This window comes from Uranotaenia lowii, chromosome 3 (genome assembly GCF_029784155.1).
Source record: "Uranotaenia lowii strain MFRU-FL chromosome 3, ASM2978415v1, whole genome shotgun sequence".
Lineage (NCBI taxonomy): Eukaryota > Metazoa > Arthropoda > Insecta > Diptera > Culicidae > Uranotaenia > Uranotaenia lowii.
Window position 1 is genome coordinate 300,076,142 of NC_073693.1, and position 24,044 is coordinate 300,100,185.

A 24,044-nucleotide genomic window follows, 5' to 3' on the forward strand; every position below is an offset into this window, starting at 1 on the left:
TTCATTGGACGCTATATCAGAAACCACTTGAAACAACGTCACAAAAATTTGCACATGTAAACAATGCATTACTAAGCAGCTTTGCTGAAAATTGTTACAATTATCATCCAGCCATTCAAAAGGTATTCACAAAATAAAGTGTTGATTTTTTTTTCGAATACACTCCTTATTATGTTGCTTACAAATATTTAATCCCAAATTTGTAATGATACTAATTTGGGCTATTGTACACATCTACTGACAAACTTCAAAAGTTCAAAAATTACTAAACTTTTTTTGGACTTGGTTCTGAGCCAGGTCGTGATTATGGCGGAAATCGGGATGAATAAGCCATAAGGATGCTTAAAATCCCTCGAGAAAAAAAATGATAGGGGAAAAATAGTAACCAAGTTGAGAGCGATTGGTGGAAAAATTATGTTCTGCCATTAAAAAATCCTAAATAAAATTTGTCAAGTTATTTAAAGATAAACTATGGCTTCTTATAGAATGTCAGTTGTAAAAACTTTTTGGCCGAAAAAACTTTTTATGAAATGAGATTTCAATATTTGTCAAAGTAGTTAAAATCTTTTTTTTAATCAAAAAATCTGAATGCAAATTTAAAACCAAATAGAAACCCAAAGTTCGAATCATCTAACTGAACCGAATCTAGTTTTGTTTCAGATCAATCAAGGTTTTACAAATCATGTTTTGATCATGACTATTGCGTTCATGTTTTGGTTGAAGTCTAAAATTGAATGCATATTGATACTCATATTTTTTTCTGCGCTCTGATCTCACAATCGAGCCTTTCGGATTTCTGCTCCGTCATTCATCTTGGCCAAATAACTCCGCGTCAGTAAGTGGTTGACGATGGTTGAGCAAAGTTGCCTTAATTTGCAAATAATGGCATCGTTTACCTTGACCTTGACAGGTTTCGGCATAGACTTGAGATGAGTTGCAATGCTTTGGAACTCCATTCGTTTTAATTTTTTGGAACTATCAGAATTTATTCTAGTAGTGAATGGAGCGTTTTTGCAACTTGTAATCATGGTTTTCGATTTTTTTTCTAAACGGTTGCCGCATTTTTGTTTCATTCGTTGAAGTCTTCCTTTCTCTTGTGTTTATTTTTCTTTTTTGTTTCTATGGTTTTCAAAACTAATCATAAATCGAGCGGCGGTGATTTTTGGTGCATGCACTGTTAATCTTTTTATTGTTTCATTGTCGCCAATTGGAGCGCTCTGTCTTCACGGCCTTAATCTGTGGATAGGAAAAGCCACGCCGTCTGGTGGGTGACATAAAGTAGTTAGTTCATTGTTTGTTTCTGTTAATAAAAATTGGCGAACAATTTTGTACATTACTTTGTTGTGTGTTAAAGTTGTTTATTGTGTTGTGGTTTTCCAACTGTGTCAAACTGTCATTCTTCAAATTTGCTCGTGAAGGAAACTCGAACTTTTTTACACTGAATAACTTTTCGTTGGTTGTATTCTGGATAAATAGATTCCTAATAAATTCAATTACCTTTTTGAGTAGGTATTGAATTAATTTTATATATTTTAGCTAATGAGTTTCATGAACTAATTTCACTTAGTAAAAATTACAAAACGACTCGTTGCAAAGAATTTCAATTCAAATGCTTGCAATTACCTCTGTAGAAGTTTTCTCATAACATCGCATAGGATAATTGTTTTTTAAGCATGGCTTAATTGGAACCAAGCTACCACGAGTTGCGTTTAAATGCCACTTAACGGTTCTAATTGCATGTGGCACAATGCACTGGTTATGCGAAGTGGAAAGAACTGGTGTCCCCGACCGATGACGTCAGCTGTTTTATTTCTGAACTTGCAAATTGCAACTCTCTTTTTCACAGTTTAGGAGAACCCTGTGTAAATAGTCAAAGAATGTATTACATGTCTCCAAAGTTGTGGGACATTCCCCTGATAACAGCAAATTTCAAGTTGTATCTCTAGAATAGGTCGAATAATACAGTGAGTTCGCAGTTAATTTTTCACACGAAGAATCAACCTTGAAACAACTAAATTGCTGCCTTTGCAAGCCCTTTCGAGTAGCGCCGAAACCTGTTAATAAATCTTCGATCGTACCGATCTGACTGAAAGTAATGACCTTTCCACGCATCGTCCAAAACAAGTTTCCAAAAAGCTGCGGCTCATAAAATCTGAACTTGAACTAGATCCATCGGGAAACGACCGAGGTACACCAACCAAACGTCGATCGATGGCACGTCCGATGGCATTCGGTCGCGATAATCATAGCTAGAGACACCCCTCGACATCACATCGACGACGACGACGACGTGGGGGTCTGCCGCGCATCTAATCATTATTATGCGTATCCATATGTGTTGGCCGAAACGCGCACGTCGGGCTTCATGGGCGCATGCCATCAGTTGAACTTGATCCATCGGGGAGTTCGAATTCACCACACCAAATCGAACATCGATCATCAGATGGATCAGTCGGAAGAAGGCTCGGACCGAATAGATGTGACCGTTCGAACATAAAAAACGTAACTTACACAAAAAAAAAAAAAAATAAAAAAATCTTTGCTTAGGTTCTGAAGTCTTGAACTTTTCATGTCCTCGAGCCTTGAAATCCTGAAATCCAAAGCTATGAAGTCTTCAAAAACTTAAGCTGCTTAAGATCTGAAGTCTTGAAGTTCATAAGTCCTGACTACATAAATCCTCATATTCCCTTGAGGTTCTAAAGTTCTTTGCCGCTAACCGTGGCCCAGAGGATAGCGTTAAGTCTTCTAAGCATGGGTGGCAAAACTCCTCAGATCGGCTTGTCCAGTGAAAGAGAGTGCAATTTTTTTCGTCTGCTCCCCCAATCGGTGCGGGGAGAGATAAATCGCACTGAAATGAAGAGTGAGATTGTCAACACATAAGAGTGAGCGAGAGTATTCATATCCGCTGATGAAGAGAATTCCCTTCTCCGGAAAAATCTGTTGCGCAATGTGCTGAGGAGAATTCGAGAGCTAACTCAGTTTATTCTTGGTACGTTCACGAGAAAAGATGCTACTTTCCTAATCAAAGCTCCCAGCGGTGTCCTGATTTTCTAGAAGCCGTCCTGATATTAATTGCAATTGATTTTGCAATGAAAACAGTTTAACCTCTTAAACCAATGGTAATCTTTGGTTCAGATTATATTTGAAGGGTGTTTTTCGGTATAAACTAAAAGCCACCTCACTTCATATCTCTTCTGCTGCATAAATTAAGGCGTATACTGCACCGCTATTTCGCCTTAATTTATGCAATCTAAGAAGAGCTGCATTTCATTTCCACCAATCTACTGGGGTCCTGAAAAATCCTGGTTTTTGTTCTTCGCGGTGTCCTAATTTTTTGATGAAACCACCTGTCACCTCTTCTTCGAACGCTACCTCTTGCAAAAAAAAAAAATCAAAACAGCTAACAGCAGTAGGCATGGTAGCGGAGTAGAAATTGTTTATATTTTTTCTACGTTGTGTGGTGGGAGTCTTAATATTTTTTTCCTTCTTTACTCTGAGGTGTATGACTGAAACACAGGGCGTTCTTTGTTTAGAATTCTCTTTCTCCCACTCGGATGCAAATGCTTTCACACTTGCCGTCCGAGTCACTTACAGCTCGTGTAAACTCGGGTAACGAGTGGAGCACGATCAGCGAAAGAGGATTACACTCGGAAGTCGAACTGAAAACAGTGATGGTTACTCCCGGCTCTTTGTTGTTTGAGAAGAGCCGACCAACCCTGCTTCTAAGCCAGAGGTCATGAGATCGAGTTCGGTCACGGCGTACATATATGTACACTCTCTGTGGGCTGGTGGTGTTTTTTTTATATGTGTGTGTTCGTTTTTTTTAAGAGTTCTCACGTCTTCAAGTTCTCAAACCTTGAATTCCTCAAATTTTCAAGTTCGGGTATCCCTAAGTTCCGTGAAGTCCAAGAGACCTCTAGTCCTCAGGTCCTTGAGTCTCAAATCTTGAAACTCTGAAACTCTTTAAATTCTCAAATCCCTGTGTCCTTCGTTCGTCAAGTTCTGATTTCTTGAAGTCGCCAAGTTCTCAAGTTCAGTTGAGTAAGGACAGAGAGCACAGTTTGTCAAGGCTGCTTCTAGAAGAAAAAGGGTTTCGGATTCGGTGTCCGATAGAAAGGCGGATTTTTAAGGCTGCCGCTACGAACAAAATTGTTTCTGATTTGGCCTCTTGAAAAAAACGGATTCTCTTGATTTGTAAGGCTGCTGCTGATTGTTTGTTTTGATTTGGCCTTGCGGTTGATAAAGACGGAATTGGCTAAGGAAGCGCAGATTGTTTGTTTTGATTTGGCCATCCGGTGGAAAAAGACGGATTGGCTTAGGAAGCCTTGATTTTTAAGGCTGCTGGTTCTGATTGTTTGAGGTCTTTGGGCCTTCCGGTGGGAAAAGACGGATTCTCTTAGCAGGCGCATATTTCAGACTAGTTCACTTTTTGGCTTTTTTCGCAGATCAAAGCCGGACTCATATGGGTTGTTCCTCAGGCATTTTCAAGTATTTCTGGCAAATTTGAGATCTAGGTATTGAACTAATTTCTGTTCTGCGCAATGAGTTTTTGTGAAAAAAAGTCCATTTCTCTTGAAAATGTTCTTATGTGAGTTCTAGCAAGCCCCTTTTAATATGAAACGATAATTTTAGGACGCATGGTGGTTGATATTATTACCAATTTTATGGATCTGTTTTAGATAATCGTTCAAAACAAACCGAAAAAAATTAAAAAATCATAAATTACCAAATTGAACAGGGGGTTACGGAATTTGTGACAATATGTGACGGAGGGGGGAGGGGGGGGTAATTTTTTTCCAAATTTTGCGTTACATCATTAATGGACAGCCCCTTCGCTTTTGGCTAAGTGTCAATTTTTGAACCGTATTTTCTTGTTTTACGGTTCAAAAATTGAAAAAAGTAAGAACGCGAAATAGATAAAATGTGAAATGCGAAAAAATCGACAAGTAGCAACTATTTGCAGCGAATCTGAAAAAATGGCAACGTCGCTAGAACTGTTCTCGCATAAGGAAAGCTCAGTAGGCCCATGGGTTGCTACGTTTTTGCTCGTTTGAAGTGTGCGTAAAACACGCTCTTAACCACTGGGCTCGCTATTCATGGGAATGTATAGTTAGCTAGAGCTTTTCATCAACATGCCCTCTAGCCTAAAATTTCAACACCTATCAAGCTTTCTCCTATTGGCGCACTAATGCCTGTCTATCCACCTTTCTTTCAAATTTCTATAAAATAAATTCTCTCTAGTTTTCATTCCGCCGCACATGCCATTAAAATTATAGTCATAAAAATTACGGCGATCCAAATCATATAACATATTTGAAAAGACTATGCTAAGAAAAGATTGTAGCTTTAAGAGGAAAGATATTTGGAGAAATAAACAACAGCTTTTGCATAGAATGAAATGTAGCATAAAATGATAGATATTTGGTAATAAAATCTTGTTGAAAAATAAAATGGAAAGACAAAAAAAAAATTAATAGAGGTGAGAAGGAATGTAGAAATAAGATGAAGGATATGCAAAATAAAAATGGCAACGTTTGTTATTTTGGCAACACTGGGCAAAACAAATAAAACAAAGTCAGCCTTGATCTATTCTTGTGAGCGACAGATGTGTATGATTTGAATCTGTGAATTGAGCTTCGTAAGAATCGTGAAATCAAGTCCTCAAGAACTTAAGTCTCCAAGTTCTTACAATCTGAAGTCTTCGAGTCCTCGAAGTTTTTTTTACTCAAGTTTCTCAAGAACTCGAGTTAAGGATCCTCGTGTTCCAAGTGTTCAAGTCGGAAAGTCTTCGGAAGTCTTGAGGTCCTCAAGTTAGTCCTTAAATCTTTCGCGGAGAGTGGGGGGACTTGATTCCTGGGGTGACCTCAGCTATATAACATGCTCAGAATACCAAGATAAAATATTCCATAAAAACATGTAAAATGGAGCACAACAACTACGCTGTTAGTTCGAAAAATTAAAAAAATTAACATAATTTATCTCAAAAATATTTTTTTCATAATTGCCAAATAATTACAATATGATGAAAGTCTACGAACCCAATAGTACATAGCATAGTGGCAAATTTTCAAATTTTGAGCTTAAGTCAATCTTTCAAATTGGGCCATCATTCGAAAAAGATGACTCATTACATAAATAATATTAACATCGTGCCAAGTAATGATCACAATCATTTTAGAAGAAAAATATGTTTTTTGGAACTTTATGGATCAATTAAACTCATAGGCAACTTGGTAAACTTTCTAAAAATAATAGAGTTAGCAAAAAAAATGCTTATTTTCTAGCCGGTCAAATTTGAGAAAAAGCTCAATTCTGACCTACACGATCCTCTTTTCAAATTCAAAATTAAGTTGTTTTGGTTCAAAACAGCACTTCAGTGGCCGGCCTAAACTTTGAATTTGGCTGGGCAATCGCAAAACTAAGTTCTGGCTGGCATACTCAAAACTAGTTTGACAGCCGACCTCCAAGTTGAACTTTTTTTCATGCCTTTATTCGAGCTACTCTTACTCAAAATACAGTTCGGCAGCCGAAGTGGCTAAGTGCTTTCAGTTCAACATACACACAAAGGGTTCAATTTTTAGTTCATTAGATCGATCTCAGTTTTGCTCCTTCGCCGAAGGAAAAATAGGATTAGTTTTGAGTTCGCAGTTCAAACTCCGTTTTGAACCGTCGTAAGGAGGAAAAATGGAACTCAACTTTAGTTCATACAATCAAACAACTTTTTGACCCCGGTCAAAACAGTACTTTTGTGGCAGGCCTAAACTTGAGTTCGACTGGGCAATCGTAAAACTAAGTTCTGACTGGCATACTCAAAACTAAGTCGGCAACCGAATTCCATTTGAACTTTTATGCCTTAATTCTTGGCTACTAAACTGAAGGCACGAATGGGATTAGTTTTGAGTTCGCAGTTCGAACGACGTTTTGAACCATCGCAAGGAAGCAAAAATAGAACTCAACTTATAGTTCATAGAATCGAACTATTTTTTTAACTTAATTTTGAGTACCAAAAAAGAAGCGTGTAGGAAATTGTGTGGGTGGAATTTATCGCATTGTGGTTTCATTTCTTTCTGTCGAGCTTTTGATCAGTTGTCGAAAAAAAAATTTTTTTTCTACAATAACATCGTGCAAATGTAGTGAATCGAGATGAAAATTGAACTGGAAGGGTTTTAAAACGAGTTGTCGATGCTTTCTGTTGAACTTAAGTAAACGGTCATGGGAAACCAATTATTTTTGGAATTTCTAACCGACTGCATGCTATAACCACTGATCATACTGACAGGACACTTAGACGGCATTTCCTAACTGGGATAGCATTTCTTCAAATCGATCGATGCGCACTCTGGAATCGTCATTACGTACTGTTGGAAAAATTATCCAGAAAACGAAATCGAGTGTCCAGTCAGTATGGTCAGTGTTATAACCCTATAAATCAAAAAAATTAATTAAAACACACATCAACCACCTTAAATCGAAAACAGTGAAAGACGATATTGCTTGACAAATAAAACTTGTTTCAGATAGAATTGGAACATGGTCATGAGATCTAATGAACGGCAAAATTCATTTTTGGAGACACTCTTTTTGGTATAGTTCCGTCGTCATTGTCTTATGTGTAACGAAAACTTTCATTTTTGTCACAGCTGCAAATGTCCTGCCAAATCATAAGTGCAAATTTGTAGGAAAAAACAATTTAAATTTGGCTGAAGCATGGCTGGGATTTGCTCGAAGTCAGCCTTGACATAGGTTTCGTCGTCCATCAGAAGACACCCGTCGAACTTGGGCAGCACCTGGTCGTATAGCTTCCGAGCACGGATTTTGGCCACACTATTCTGTTAAATGGTCCGATTTGGCTATTTGCTAGCTCGATACAACTTGATTCCTTCCCGGAGTCGAATTCTTCTCACGGAAATTAGGCCAGCACGGAATTTTTTGGCCAAATCACGATCCGACAGATTGGAATTCCTTTTAATTGTCTTCAAAATATTATGACGCAGTTTCCGGTCGACAGTTCCACTCCGACGATTGGCTTGAGGCTTCCGAATAGTCGTCAATGTTTACTTTTACCTACCGTTTGATAACGCGCCATACTGTATTTCTGGGCAATTTCAGCTGTTTAGCTAGCCTAAATGCAGACTACAGTGGATTTGCCAAATAACTGTGCAGAACTGTTTCCCTTCTTTCGGCTTCCAGGTTGATTGTTTACAAAGTACAGTCGATTTGCGGAATGTCAAAAATACATACGTGAAGCTGACAAAATTCACGACACGTGGCGCCAAGAAGCAAAAGTTTGTTCCAATTCTATATGAAGGAATGCATTTAAACTAGCCCGCGTAACTCCTATCTTCAAGTCAGGTGATAGATCAAAAGTATCAAACTACGGGCCAATCTCAAATGCTCTCTGTCTTGAAAACTACTTATCGCTCGAATAAATGAATATTTAACAAAATATAACCTCATAAGCCCACGCCGAAATTGATGCAGCACTCCAATGAAGTACAAAGAAAGGTGACGAACAAACACGCACACTATTCCAGAACTCGTTATTCAAAAAGTAAAAAGCTAAACAAAGCCTACGTCACTTGCCAGGATGTTTATGTATCCTAGGCGAGAATCGTAAACAGCAAATGATTTTTCCTCTAGTTTTCACTGTTGAATTTTGTTTGTTGTTTGTTTGTTTGAAAATTCAACTGATGTCATGAAATTGGAATGGTAAGGATCATAGTACATGGAAAATAATAGGTAGGCCATTGCGCTTAACCTCACTTGAAAGCTCCGTGTATGTACACAGCATGCTTGCATACCAACAAAAATAGTTATGAAAATTTGGCAGTTTTACATAGAATGGCAATCAAAATTATTAATTTCTTCGTCAATAGCTATTCGATTCCTTTGAAAAGGGCCTCAGATTAAAGATTGATTCTTCAGGCTCATCGGAAACTATTTTTTGCTTTGGATTTCCGGATCTGAACCATAAATAATGAGCATTCAAAAGAAATTTTCATCACCGTCCCTCTTCTATGAGAGAAAAAAATTAAATATTTTCTTCTGTCTATGTTCAAAATATGATAAAAATGTAAAATACTTCATATTTCTGTGATAAATAATCGATTTGATTGAATTTTTTGTTCAAACCGCACAAGAAAAGGACCACACAAGGCAAAATAATCACAAAATTTTAGTTTTAAATCGATCAAAAGCCCGTTGCATATTACTTTTAGCGATTTTGAAAAGCCAAATATTGTTCGTTGCATTCAAATGCATCAATGCATATTTTTCTCATAATTTTAATGATTGTCAATTTGAGGAAAAAATTGATTTTCTGAAAAATTCCATACATTTACCAGTTTTTCCATAACTATTTTTGGGGGCTCTTACCAATACGTTGAAAGAGAGCGGAATAGCCTACCTTGTATATTTCAAAGTACTATGGGTAAGGATTACGATTCGGCTTATCGAAAGCTACTTAACAGCTCGCCAACAGTTTGTTTCTTTAAAAAAAGTCTCAAGTAGTAAACGTTTCTTTTCAACGGAAGTACCAGTAGTAGTATGATGAATTTCGATCTGAAACCTTTCCTTCAGAATCGTTTTCTCAGATAGGATGCAGATCGACTTCTTTTTTCAAGAAATTGCTAAGCTTAACCTTCGAAATGTATTCCTCACCCATTCGATTAACTTTATTACGATATGAGCTCTGAGACAAAATACCAAACCATCAACAGCGTGACTGCTAAAAGTTTTGACCTTAAAACATTTTCGTTACTCGATGCGATGGTGGTGTTGGTGTTTTTGCGTCTGGTTTCTGTTACTTGTTTTTATTTTTATTTTTCGTCTTCTTAATGTCATTCACCGTTCACCGGTCAGGTTTTTTTTTTGTTGTCCGTTCGTTTCGATATGATGAGATCGCACGCCTCCGTTCCAATCTTGCATCATTTTCGAGTTCAGAACTGCAGCACATTGACCTTCAATTTTTGTCCAGACATGGGAACGACTCATTTTGCTGAAATAAAAATATTTAAATCTGTTTCAATTTCCATTTTTTTTATCCAAATCTGAATTCTTATTCTTATTATATGTATTATAGAGATTTCCAGCTTTCAACTGGTTAAAAAACGAATCCGGAATTTAATTAAGTTGAACATTGGAGAGCTTGAAAAATTCAGATTCAAGTTTGAATATTTTTTTCCTGATTTTCTTATTAAAATTCCTTAAACAGGATTAAATTTAGAAAAATAATAGTCATTTTTTTTTACATAATTATAATGATATTTTAGGATCCAATTTATAGCGCAAATCCGTGCAAATAAAAATAGAGAGGATAAAAAAAAGAAAAAAAGATATGCAAATCTGCAACGCCAAACCAAAACAGTCAAGGTTAGGTGAACCAGAGCGCGTGCTTGAGAAGCCAAGCTGAAAAGAAAGAAAATAAAAAAGGAAAGAAGCGAAAAACAAGTTTTTTTCAAGACGTGAGCTGAGAGCAAAACAAGCAAAATACCAAACTCAACAAAAACAAAAACGACAGCCAGCCGAATCCACAAGGTAAAAGACCACAGATGCTTGACCTAAATTGCGTTCATTGGTCGCTTGCTCTGGCTTGGCTCGTTGAGTTTTGCCGGTTGGTCAGCGAGAATGATTCAGTTAGAGTTAATTATGGTTTCCTTTTTCTTTTTTTTTGTTGTTTTCGTTTTTCGGCACTTATTTGTCCAAAGCAAGCTCAACATGAATTTATAAATTACAACAAACAGTTTAGCAGTTGAGTGGGCAGGGTTCATTGAATGCTCATTTGAATTGGTTTTGTTCGGCATATTATGACATTGTGGTATTGTAACTCATTGATTTAAGGGTGATGAAAGTATGACAAAATAGAGGAAAAAATCGAATATTTATAGATATTTTAATCTTCGTAAATATTCACGTCAGAGATTTTCACGTGACTTGAGATATAGTGGTTCTACGTAAGTTTTAGTTTTCTAACATTTTTTGATCAAACTACTATACTTTAGAAATTAAGTGACTTCTATTGTCAAAATTCTACACTTTTGCTGTTGAATAATACGCGTTAAATTAACCATATGCAACAGCACAAAGATACGCGTCGATTCAGCCATAAATATGGTTGTCTGAAATCAACTCGCAAATTCAATTGAACGAGGCAGCAGGTAATGTGTGAATTGAAAAGAATTCTTGGTTGATTTAGCGTTTTTGTAAGTGTATCTTTTGGCTAAAGAAAGCATCGATTTTATTCTGAACAAGAAATATACGTAAAGCTATGATCATTTAGTATCCGGGCACTTCATTTCGGTGATAGCTACACCCAAAATTCAGCCTCTGTGCCAATGGCGTGTAGTCAATTTCATAGCATCATTGGTACAAGAAGATAACGCGACCGGCACTGATTCGATTTGCGCCCACCGGCATTAAACTCCCAGCGCAACCGAATTGCGTATGTCTGAATGAAACAAAATAAAAACGTTTTCGCGTCCCTCCCCATCGCATCACAAGCCGAAGAAGGATGGAAATAAATACCGGCCAACACCAGGCAGCCAGCGAACCGAGCACTGCGCGTGTGAATGTAGTAAAAGCAACAACAAAAACATCCTTCTAATTCAATCAACCGGCAAACACGGCTAAGCTGTGCGTGTGTATGTAGCTAAAGCAACAACAAAAACATTCCTTCAATTTACCGGCAAACAACACCGGCCAAGCTGCCCGGCTTTAGCAGCTGTGTATATGTAGCGTGTGTATGTAATAGCAGGCAGTAAGCAAAGCACAGTTCTCATTCAATGGGTTTCCCGTTCCTTCACTCCCGTTCCCTTTCCCGTTTCCATCTTAAGACAAAGGAATGCATTGAAAGGAGGCCAAACGCCGGGAAGCCGCCGTTGTACGTTTTTTGTGATTGATCGGTGGCAGAAAGCGTATGACAAATATACCTCGTCCTGCATGAAGCTCGAATAGTACACTGGTTAGAATGTCGGACTGGCAAGACGATACAATTGGTGATGTGAGTTCGATTCTCACTACAGCGCTGTGATTTTATTTTCTTGTTTCTGGGATGAATTATCCAATAGGAAGGAAATCCCATAAAATGTTTTTCTTTTTTCGCTTGAATGTAGTGGTCATCATTTTGGTTGGGAGCCGAGTCCTTATGCCAGTTACGGTTTTTCAAACATACCGTCTTCGGCACAGTGCACATTTCAGCGCATTATCGGCACAGGGATTTGCTAAATAGGCATTGGATTTTTGCAACCTCTTCTATGGGTGTACGTTAATAGAGCTCGGATATGCAAAACTTTAATAGCGTTGTGTTGGTTATGAAATGGACTATCTTGCCTATTTATGATAGATTTTGAAGTTAACGTGTGTTTGAAATATTTACGATGCAAAAAGATATGGTTAAAATTATTTTGCACAAATTTGCTCTTTTACGCGTTTTGTGCCTCGAAAATTGTTCATTGTTGACTTGAAAGCTGTTGATTTTTTCTGATTTTTTTTAGGACCAAATGGTTAAGAAGTATAAGGAGCCACTCTAGGATCCACACGAAGTTCAAACCAACCATCGGAGTGGAACCCTTGATCTTAAATATGGTAAAAAGTCTATGGTTATTGGGAATAAAATAACTGAATGCAGACTCCTTAAATAATGCAAAATATCCATTTCCGGCTGGCAAAAAGTGTTGCCTGACTAGAAGACACCAAGTAAATAACTAATAAAGATCAGTTCAAAAGATCGCAATCTGTGCATCCTGTTTTTACGCAATATGACAGATGTGTTCTGATGGACAACAAAATTTATGTTAAAACCGGATTTAAGAGACCAAATTCTTCGAGATGCCTACTCATGAAAAGGTTCCAACATAATTCCTATTGCTTTTTACAGATGAGATTGTGTAAAATATCATGATTTTGCAAAGGTTTTGCTTCTGTGGTAAAAATATAAATCAATAAATGACTGAAAAAAGTGTGGAAAGATAAAAAAGAGATTTTATGAAAAAGTTAGAGTATATCTTGAAACATTTGATAATTTTTTTTATATTTTTACATTAAATGTCATATTATCACCTTCATTTCCTCCATAGAAAGTTTTTCGATCAAATGAATAGTTTTTAAAATACACACGTTTATAACTGCCCGGATTCTAAATGATCATAGCCTTAAAACAGTAGTTTTGATGATTTTGTTTGGTTCCGGCATGAATTTGCATCTTAATCGTTACAACTCTTTCCAAAACTGCTCAGTTTTTTGTCGAAAAGTAAAAAAATGCTGCAGCAAATTTCTATTTGCCTTAGCTAGCTTTAACCGAGATCTTAAAATTTAACTGAGTTATGAAAAGGACGCTTGTGTCCACATCACTAAATTGATGGAAATAACATTTAGATTGTTTGCTTGCTTTGAAAGCAATCAAGATTGTTAAAAAAAGGCGAATTACAGGTACTAAAGACATCTCAGATTAAGCAACTGAAAGTTTTTAACAAACTATTTCGAAGAAATCTTGCTCAAATTTGACCTTCATCTAATTCGATATCAAATGAGCAATTTCAAACTGCTTGGCACCTGGTTTCGACATGTTTCGTCCCAGATATCACAGGAATCCAATCTCTTTGATGATAAATGCCCTAGAAGCAACCAGTCAGCTGATATCCTTTCAGTTAAACATTCAGTTAATTCAGTTACTTTTTGAAAATCAGAGAGGACCCCTTCTTAAAAAAGATCTTGCAATACATCATCTATTAATATCATCTGGTTAAAAATAATCTTTTCAAAAACATGAGGTGCATTAAAACACAAAATGTACAGGCGTGTTGCCAAAATCGAACGGGGTCTGTTATTGAAATTTTAATAAAATCAACATAATCAAGCATTCGATTGGTAAATAAAAAAATGTTTGATGAAAAACCAGTTTTTTATACCCGTTCAGAACACTACGTCTCAGAATCCCTTTCACACTTGAGATTCAGTGCAACCCCTTTCTGTTGTCTGATTTCGCTCAAATTTTTCATAAGGCCTTCTCTAATTCCCTTAAATCATTCAAATTTTTTTTGCAAGTATTTTGATTTTAAAGTAGGTATTTATTAAGAAAAATTTGATAAATAAAATAAAAAATATCCTAAATTAAAATTTTTATTAAGTATTAAACCCTTAATAGCTCTTCTCACGATGATACGGACAACATGCTTTGTTCAGCAAAGTTTAAGTGCACAAAAATCCGCATCTTTTGATGGCATTGGTATCAAAAATATTTTACGCTTAGTGCACATTTTGGTCAGTTGAATACAAAATTTTTGGACCGTAAAATTTTCTTTTCAAGAAAATAGCTTGCTAATTTTTCATTTTGATACAAATTTGGTTCATTTTTCATTTTTAACGTGTAGTATTTAATCCAAACAAAATTTAAAAAAAAATGAAATATATAAGTTTTGTGAAAAAATTTTAACCCAGAATTTATTTAAAATCAAATATTTTGAAAGAGGTCTTTTTTTTAAAGATCGCGTTGGCGGAACCTCTAAACATGATTTCTTTTAGTAGGCCCCATACAAAAGATTGTTCTTCACATCCTAATCTATGAGCCCCCAGATTCCCAGAAGTTATACAATTTTGGGACACCCCAATGCAGAGGTGACTTTGGTCCTAAAGCACTTAATTATTCTTTCATTCCTTCTCTCTTTTTCAAACTATCTATTGACTACTAGGACGTGGCCGGCGCCATTATTGATGGTATATAGAGAGAGAGCATCAGTTCTGTGCACCGAGAATGGTCTGCCAATCCCAAGCACCATTCTTTTGACTTTTGAACACAATTGATGGCCTCGGTCAATCACGGAGTGGCAACCATGCATTAGCGATGTGGAATTCGTTCTACTGAGCCACGCCTGCGATCATGGCACAGTGGGGCAGACCTGACCAATCGATGGTCAAAACCTCATAACTTTTTCAAATCAAATACTACTGGTTTGAAGTCTTCTGAAAAGTTGTTCATCTAATCAATATCTTTATTTTGATGTATTTTTTTTTCATCTAGATATTGTGAAATTTGATCTAGATAACTTTGTTAACAGATTTTCCTTATCAGCTTGAAGGCTACTCAGTAGGGTGTCCCAAAATTGCATTATGTCTGGTAATGTGGATGCTCACCCTCCAAATGATAGATTAGGATGTGGAAAACAAACTTTTGTATGGGGCCGACTAAAAAAATCATGTTTAGGGGTTCCGCAAGCGCGATCTTTGAAAAAAGTCCACTTTCAAAGTATTTGATTTTAAATAAATTCTGGGTTCTAGAACTTCCACAAAACTGATATATTTTTTTTTTTTTTAATTTTGTTTGGATTAAATACTACACGTTCAAAATTAAAAATCAACCAAATTTGTGTCAAAATGGAAAATAAGCAAGGTATTTTCATGAAAAAAAAAAATGTTGATCCATTTTTTGATGATTTGTTGTATTCAACTGACCAAAATGTGTACCAAGCGTAAAATATTTTTTATACCAATGCCATTAAAAGATGTGGATTTTGTGCAATTAAACTTTGCTGAAAAAAGCATGTTGTTTGTATTATTGTGTGAAGAGCTATTCACGGTTTAATTCTTAAAAAATCACAATTTTGGATATTTTTTATTAAATTTATCAAATTTGTCTTAATAAATACGTACTTTGAAATCAAAATCCTTGCAAAAAAATACTTTGATGGTTTAAGGAGTCATCAGAAGGCCATATGCCAAATTTGAGCGAAATCGGAAAACAGGAAGGGGTTGCACTGAATCTCAAGTGCAAAAGGGATTCTGAGGCATAATGTTCTGAAGAAGCATACAAAATTGGGTTTTCATCAAATTGTTTTTCTACCAATCGTATGCTTGATACTGTCAATTATATTAAAATTTCAATTAAGACTAACATTTCACCCAAAGACTGCAACTCGATTGGACTGAAAACCAATAAGTTATGGCTGTTCAAAGATTGTATATTTGTGGCAATTTGTCGTTTAATACACAATTATTACATTTTACTCATTGTGTTTTACAGGATTATTTGCGACCAAATACAATATTTGAACAGCCATAAATTTTTTGTTTTCAGCCCAATCGAGTTGCAGTCTTCTGGTGAAATATTAGTCTTAATTGAAATGTTAATAAAATTGACAGTATCAAGCATTCGATTGGTAGAAAAAAAAAACTAATAGTTCAGACTACTCGAACGAACTGAACAGGTTGGGAACACGCTACTAACTCAATTTTTCTTGCTCGAATTGCTGCCGTGCATTGAACGGAATTTTGTTCTAAATGTCATGTCAGTGAGATAAGTGGTAACAGAACAAATAAGTTCAGATAAATAAGCCATAAACTCATATTGGTACTAATGGATCAAGTAGGCTGTTGCTCAATATGGCAGAAAGACATGGTTGCATTGTTTTTTTTAATATCCAAACATTCATGTAAATTATTTTTATTTTATTTTTGAGTAAAACTAGAAGATCTAGTTTTTTTTCCTTTTGAACGAATGTTGTAGAGACATTTCACAGAAAAAAAAGTTGAAAAAAAATTAAGTTAGTTAACAGATACTAAGCATCTGACCGAAAAGGATTTTGAGAACGTTATAGAAGTTTATATTCCAAAGAATCTTATCTGCTTCTCTGAAGATAAAAAAAAACTTTTAATAACCAAAATAGTATTATCAAAATAACAAAGAGCAAAATAATTTTTGAAAAAAAAATTGAATGAGCTGAATTTCAAATTCGATTGAGTTCAAGTTTTTCTAGCAAAAACCATTTTCAAAAGCAATCTCAAAAGTACGAAAATTGTCCAAAAACATGTTTCACTAAAACGTGAATAACTTTTGAATAGGCAAAAACTGGCAACTACTTTTTGTTTTGTTGGATAGCTGAGACTTGTATTCAAATGTTTAAGTAGAAATGAGAGTAGGGTAACATGGGGTAACATGTTTTCCAAATGTCCGAATATGATGAAAATTCGTAATTTTTTAAAGTTATATGTTTAAGTTGGTAAAAAACAAAACAATTTTTTTTTTCAATTCTTCAACCTCAAATAAATAAATTTCATGTTATTCTGAACACATCCATGCAAAGTTTTTTTTTTATTTCTTCAAGAAATAAAATTTTAGTGGAGTATTGAACATATTTTTTTTATTTTTGCGTTAAAATGCAACTGCTTCAAACCCCAACTTCACCTACGTAGAAAATTGTATGAAGCAACGAATTTTAAGATTTGTTTGACAGATTTGTGATCGGTGTGATGTCTAGTTCTGAAAAGCATAAATTTATTATGAATTTTGGAAATTTACAAAAAGGGGTTTTGGCCAAGCTTTCGTAGGTCCTGCTCCACTGTGCATGGGGTTCAAAATGCATAAATAATTTATTTTTTTGTAATTTCTTTATTTGAAACGGCTCATGCCATACCGGCTCATGCCATACCGGCTTCAAGGTGCCAAACTTGTTTTGTATGTTTACAATTGTTTGCTTAGGTCTAGGTGGTCACCTTTTTGAAGAGAACAGGAAATAGATAGGGAAATATGAAAATAACAAGAATAACGAAATTCATACATAACAATGATATGACTCAAGATATGCTCTCAAAGTACGTTCAATCTAAAAAGTAGGGGTCAAATAAAAATCTGAGAGTTTTTCCTCAAAGCTAATGATGAAGCTTTTCGGATTCAATGATTCAAGGTGAATGTGAGTAGTCAATCAACTAAGCTAAATCAGGACATTTTATTTATAACCAATTTTAAAAAATCAGAACGGTCTCTCAAAAATCTTGAAAAATCAGGACACTTGGCACTTCTGCACTTAATTTTTTTTTGACAGTTCGCTCTGGTGTCCTTGGAGACATCTGATGCCTCAATCAAAATACATAAAATTGCTTCAAACCGGTCGTTGGGACTTTAGACACTGTTCAAGGTTTATCTTGTAAATCTGTTCATCTGTGAAAAAATAATTCCGAATTTCTTGGCATAAATAGCTTAGTTAGCGGGCAAGAAAATCATTTCCGTGGACGAATTTTTTTTCTCAACGAATTCATAGTCCGTAGACAGTAGAGGGTTAAAAAGTAAACTCTGCCCTATTCTCTTTAGTGAGTTATATGTACTCAATAACGAATATTAGAGATGCAAAAACTATCTTAATGTGCGCTATATGTGACTTTAAAAAGTAAATTCTCTTCAATTGCCTTGAGTGAATTATATGTACTCATTCATGAACATGAAAGTTGCAAAAATGATTCATATGTGTTGACTTTTGAATGAGAGTTCCCAAAGAGGATGTAATGTAACTTTTTTGAGACATTGCAAACATGCAAATAGGTATTGAAACGCGCTAATGACTCAGTGCCTAAGGTTTAGGATTTAGGACTATCGCCTTTGAGTTCCATGGCTCCAATACCACTATGAGTTTATTTAGGCTAATGCTTGGGTAAATCAAAAGCCAATCATATTGAGAGGATTAGAGTTGATTTTCAAAGATAGTAAAATTTAAAAAAAAAATACTGCTTTTTTCTCTCAAAGAAGTTCCACGAATTCTTTAGTATCCTAGGAGGGCTTGTTCAAGCGTATACCAACACGATTGAAGAATGCTCCGAAGATTCTGTATCCAGATAGTTCAGTTACTAGCATTTTTTGTTATAAAAAGTTCCATAATATTCCATTACTAGCGTTTTCTACCATAGAAGGTTCCAGAATGTTCCATTTCTATATGATTGTATTTCCCGAAGTTTCTAGAAATTTCCTGAATTATTCTAGCTAGAAGAATCTATAATATTCCGAATGTGATTGATGATCAGACTCTCAAAGATTCCAGAATCTTTGCTCGGTATTTAAATAGAGCTCCGCATAGCCTTAGGTGTTAGTATTATTTCGCCTTTCCGTTAGTATTGTTCCAACCTTCAGTGAGTGTAAGTGCATCCGTAGGTTTGTTTTCTAAGTTAAAATAAAGTGTTCTCAAATACAAAAAAGTGGTTTTGTGAATCCTAGTACCAAGAAAGTTATCCCTATCGACATCAGTGAAGTAATAAGAGCTTTGGACAGTTGTCGATGTTAAAGTTACCAGTACCCTAACCAAAATTTCCTATCAACATTTTAGCTTTTCGTTTCCTGCAACGGAACAGGGCTGGAAAACGTTCTCTTCAGCTTGATTTTGAAACTTTAAAGTATCAACAAGAACTTAAATTATGGGCTGGATAGAATGCACATCAGCACATTTAATGGGCTGATTAAGCTCTCACGCAACCTTTTTAAGAAACTTTCATTAAAATATGCTTTTTTCTCCTATTCTTCTCACAGGTCTCACGCTACTAGCGTCCTCGCCTCCGACCAAACTTTCCGGCGCCGGTGGAATCTACCGACCTCCGGCTGCCCGCAAGGCGCTGAAACTGGTCGAGAGTGCCATCCAGCTAGCACCGGCAGCGGCCAGCGAAAATCCCAACGAATACCACCATCATCCGTTAGGGGGGAAAGAACATTCTGCTTTCCTTACGATCACCCCGCGTTCTTCCGCTGCTAGGAGTGGTAGTGAAGTGTCAACAACAACATTAGAAATCAACAACGGTTCTACTAGCGAAGAAATTTGTACTGACCCCAGTAATAGCAACAACGGCACCTCAACAACAACATTAACAGTTAATAGTACTAACACGCTGATAAGTGATGTAAAGTCAGACACCACAGTCAATAGGACGCCGCCGAATCTATTACCGGACGATAACAACAACGATTGCAGCGGCGTAACTACAGGTGCTATTACTAGTAGTAGTTGCGGTGTCATTACTACCAGTGCAAGTTGCATTTCCAGCAACGATCAGCAGCAGCCGGCAATCGGTGCTGATCAAGGAAATCACACCGCCATCGGTGCCAGCAATAGGTATGCAGAATTGCACGAAGATGAAAAAAAAACCCATTCATATCTAACAAGCTTGTCAAGTGGATGCCGACCATATGAGCCTTATGAGGCGCACATACCGGCAATGTTGCGTTAAGCTTAGTTAGTAGGTACATAAGTAAATGCCTCATTACTCACTTGCGTTCGAGTACGACTGGTGCGGTGAGAAATGGGCTTATTGGTTTAGTCGAGCGAGTCGGCGATAAATGGGGCGGACGCTAGGTTTTTCCCTTCTGTTTATGGAAGGTAGCTACCCATCATAACCGCACCATATCAAACGACACGTGGGAAATAAAAAAAAACCTCGAGTAACGAGTTACACTACAAGAAGCCGTCCCCGCGTACAACAACTGGATGGTACAAGGTCTTGTTATGACTGGCCTGGCCGAGATGAATGGCGTAGCTTCATTGCTGAGAGGAAGATATTTCTTTGCCGATGCAGTTTTTTCCTAATAAGTTCAGTAAGGGTAGTCTATTGCCCCTACCGGTAGTTATCCGGATGTAAGCGATAGCTGAAATTGTTGGTCACTGTGTCATTTGTGCATCGCGACGCGCTTCTGATGGTCATTTGTTCCGCAGTAGTGGATTTGCAGTTTATGGCACCATTGCATCGGTACAAACTCGGTGATCCATTATGCTTAAGGGTTGTCTTCGTCGTGCCTTGGGGAAATTATTCAGCTCATTTGTGGAGCAGCTCTAAAATTAGCGAACTGCTTCCCGAAGTCTTAACTTGAAATTAATCTTACTTTGATTGACGTGAATTTGGTTACTTTTTCCTGCTGACAATTTAGGCGTAACTAACTAAAATTTAACCTGTGCTAATTTTTTAAACAAGTTTAAACAACTTCTGACGGTCGCCATAGAAGAGAGGAAGTTGACAATTTTATCCTAATGATCGTTTACTTTTTTTGTAATCCTTGAAATACCTAAGACCTTTTGTGATACATTTATTGAAGGTAACAAGAGAGTTAAACTGTTTACTATTATCTTTTTTGACTCACATCTATAAAGATGAAGCCATCTGTAATGCAATTATTGAAGAAATATGACTTACAAACGTTCAAAATGAACCCCATAAATGAGATATCAAAGTTTAAGTATCTCAAACTTTATTCAGATTTTTTGCTTGATGAAATAGAAAAAATGAAATGTCTCTTTGAAAATTTTTAAGTTTTCTGTTACAAAACGATTTTTTAGAGTAAATTTATTCGTTAGATATGATTTGAACACTGCTGTTGTAATTCGATGAAAACTTTAAATTTTAGGTATTTTTATTTCTTTTTCCTCTTGTATGTTTGAGTATAGTGCCTAGTTTATGTTAAGATTTCCCCTATTTTTAACAAGTTTGTCAAAAAATCGTTCAGACCCGGCCAGTGTCGTAGAAAGTATTGTATACTTAAGGTTAAAGATCATCGTTCATTTTGGAAACTCTTTTGATGACATCCAGTAAAAAATAGGCATTCATCTATTTCGATATAAAAAAAAAGCTATACTCAAATAGCTTAACACCTCTTTTGACATGTTTTGTCCCAGATTTCACTGGAATCCGATCTCTTTTGTGATGAACGTTCTAGAAGCTACAAGTCATCTGATGCCCTTTTAGCTAATGGTGACTTGTTGAAAATGAAAGAGACCTCTATTAAAAACGATCTGATACATCTGGTTGGAAATAATCGACTTAAAACATGAGGGACATTAAGATGGCAGAAATAGAATATTTCTATTAGAAAAAGCAGTAGAAATAGAAGTATTTCTATTGAAAACTCAACAGAACATTCGTTTGGCCGAATAGTTGAAAAGGTCAATATTCTATTCGGTACATCTCTACTTAGAAGGCTATCAATGGGGCTACTTCTGAGGGCTCCTGTACAAGACCGTATAGCTTGGTGATATACGGTTGCTAGTTGATTGTAGACCGCTTCACTGGTGCAGAAAATATTTCTATTCCGTAAGTGATTTTGGGAATTATAACAGGGTTCAGTATCCTCATCATGCAAACTTTATCAGCTCCAAACTTGGTTTAGCCAAGCATATTAGCAAATTCAGTCCTTTTTTTCCTTCAGATTCGGCAATTGATACGTGTTGTTTAAATTTGAGGCGTGAATTTATCCAGACAACTTAGACTTTATGGGACTGAACAAATTCGATTTCATTGACGTTCAATGTTAACGACTGCTGGTGGCGGCGTTGTCGTCGTTTAGAGCAGATGTGCATAGGAAGGATTCAGAACAAGGTTCTGAAAATGATTTTTCGGCTTCCACCTTGGCACAGCGCCGAAGATCTTCATCGGATTGTGGGCATTGAATCGATCGAAGAGATGGCCAACAAAATCCTCTCTGACTTCAGAGGAAAATCGTTGCAGTCTAACATCGCACAGATTCGTTCTCTTTACGATTAAGTTAGTTTTTAGGATTTAGGCTTAAGTTATAATTTTTTTTGCTCTACAGGATATTCTCCTATATATCAAACTACCTGAGCTTAGCTTAGCTTAGCTTAGCTTGATTGACTACTCACATCCACCTTTAATCATTGAATCCGAAATGTCTCATCATTAAAAAGTTTTTTTATCCTGATTCTGTACATGATTCTGGCTTTGTAAATTGAATGTATTTTAAGAATATATCTTGAATCATATAATTATTATCAATGCATTTCGAACACCATGATCGCAGGCGTGGCTCAGTAGAAATTATTCCACATCGCCAATGGTTGCTACTCCGTGATTGACCGAGGCCATCAATTTTGTACAAAGGTCAAAAGAATGGTACTTGGGATTAGTAGTTCATTCACATTGTACAAAACTGATGCTCTCTCTTTGAAAATCAATAACGGCGCCGGCCACGTCCTAGTAGTCAAAAGATAGTTGGGAAAAATATAGAAAGGGATGAAAGATATAACTTTGCGCTTTAGGACCGAGGTCACCTCTGCATCCTAGCAAATAATTTTTTTGGGATGGGGTGAAAGGATACGATCAGGAGACACTTCTGACAAGTGTAAAGATCTAAATAAAGTGTAATTTTTACTTTAATCTTATGTCGGTTTTTTTTTCATACAAAACATGAACAAAATTTTCTTTAAATCAATAAGCACTTTTTTGATAAATCATTATGAATAACATTTACCATTTAATCAATCTAATGTTTCTTATGAATGATAGATATGTCAAGAAGTACAAAAAAAAAACCATTACAGGCTAATATAACCATTACAAAACAATGGGGGTAATAAAACGAAATTATAAAAAAAACAAAGGGGTGAATGACATCAATGTTAAAATTCCGTAAATTAATCAATCTATAATAAAAATTACAAAACAATTTTTTACTTTCCTTCTACTGATGAATTATTGTTTTAGATTTCAAAAAACGATAATTTGCTAAAAATTAAATCATTTTTAATGGCTGCGATATCATTTGTCTCGAATTTTTCAATCATCATAATCTAATTGTTCCTACAACTTTATAATATTTAAAAGCAAATATGCGTCATATCTCACAATCAAAACCAGGGTTGATAATCTAGTCTCTAATTCAACTAGGAATTTATTTCAGTTATGAAATTTTCGATAAAATAAGCATTTGCAATAAATCTCTATCAATTATCCTGAAAAACTTTGTATAAAATGAATTAAGATACATACAGCTATTTTTAACAAGCTAAATAGCTTCCCAATACTACATTGTAGCTCGACTGCCACATAACGTCCAAATGACGGCACGTATTTTACAAAAACTGTTACTCGTGACCACTACATACCAATTTCAAAATAACTTCGAACATTCAAATGATTGAATCAAAATAGAAAAATAAACCGGGGTAACCATTTTAAGGAATATCCAGATTCGACTATCGTAAAATCCACTCTATTGATATAATTTTTTCCTAAACTGCCTTAGCAACAATACTCTTATTAGAAAATAAATTCATCTAGTTTAGGTGGTTTAGATGTACAATCCTACATACATTGATATCACGATATGTGATTAATGATATGTGTTCATTATCCATCATTCATTGACGCTTAATAATTCTGGAAAAAAACTACTTGTAGAATTAGCGAGTACAAATTCAAGAAAAATATGGTTTTAGTTATTTGGTGAAAGCATAAACGTATTTGCAAAAAAAGTTTCTTATGAGTATAAAAGATAAAAATAAAATTCCACACAAACC

The 24,044-nt window shown here is 35.8% G+C and overlaps 1 protein-coding gene across 1 annotated transcript in view; it reads left to right on the top strand.

Annotated features, from left to right (window-relative positions):
• Positions 1-24,044, top strand: part of LOC129750821 (mucin-5AC-like) — a 90,934-nt gene that overhangs the window by 43,400 nt on the left and 23,490 nt on the right. Inside the window, exon 4 of the mRNA XM_055745902.1 lies at positions 19,280-19,856. Coding sequence (XP_055601877.1) covers positions 19,280-19,856 — 577 coding nt within the window. The remainder of the gene's footprint in view (positions 1-19,279; positions 19,857-24,044) is intronic.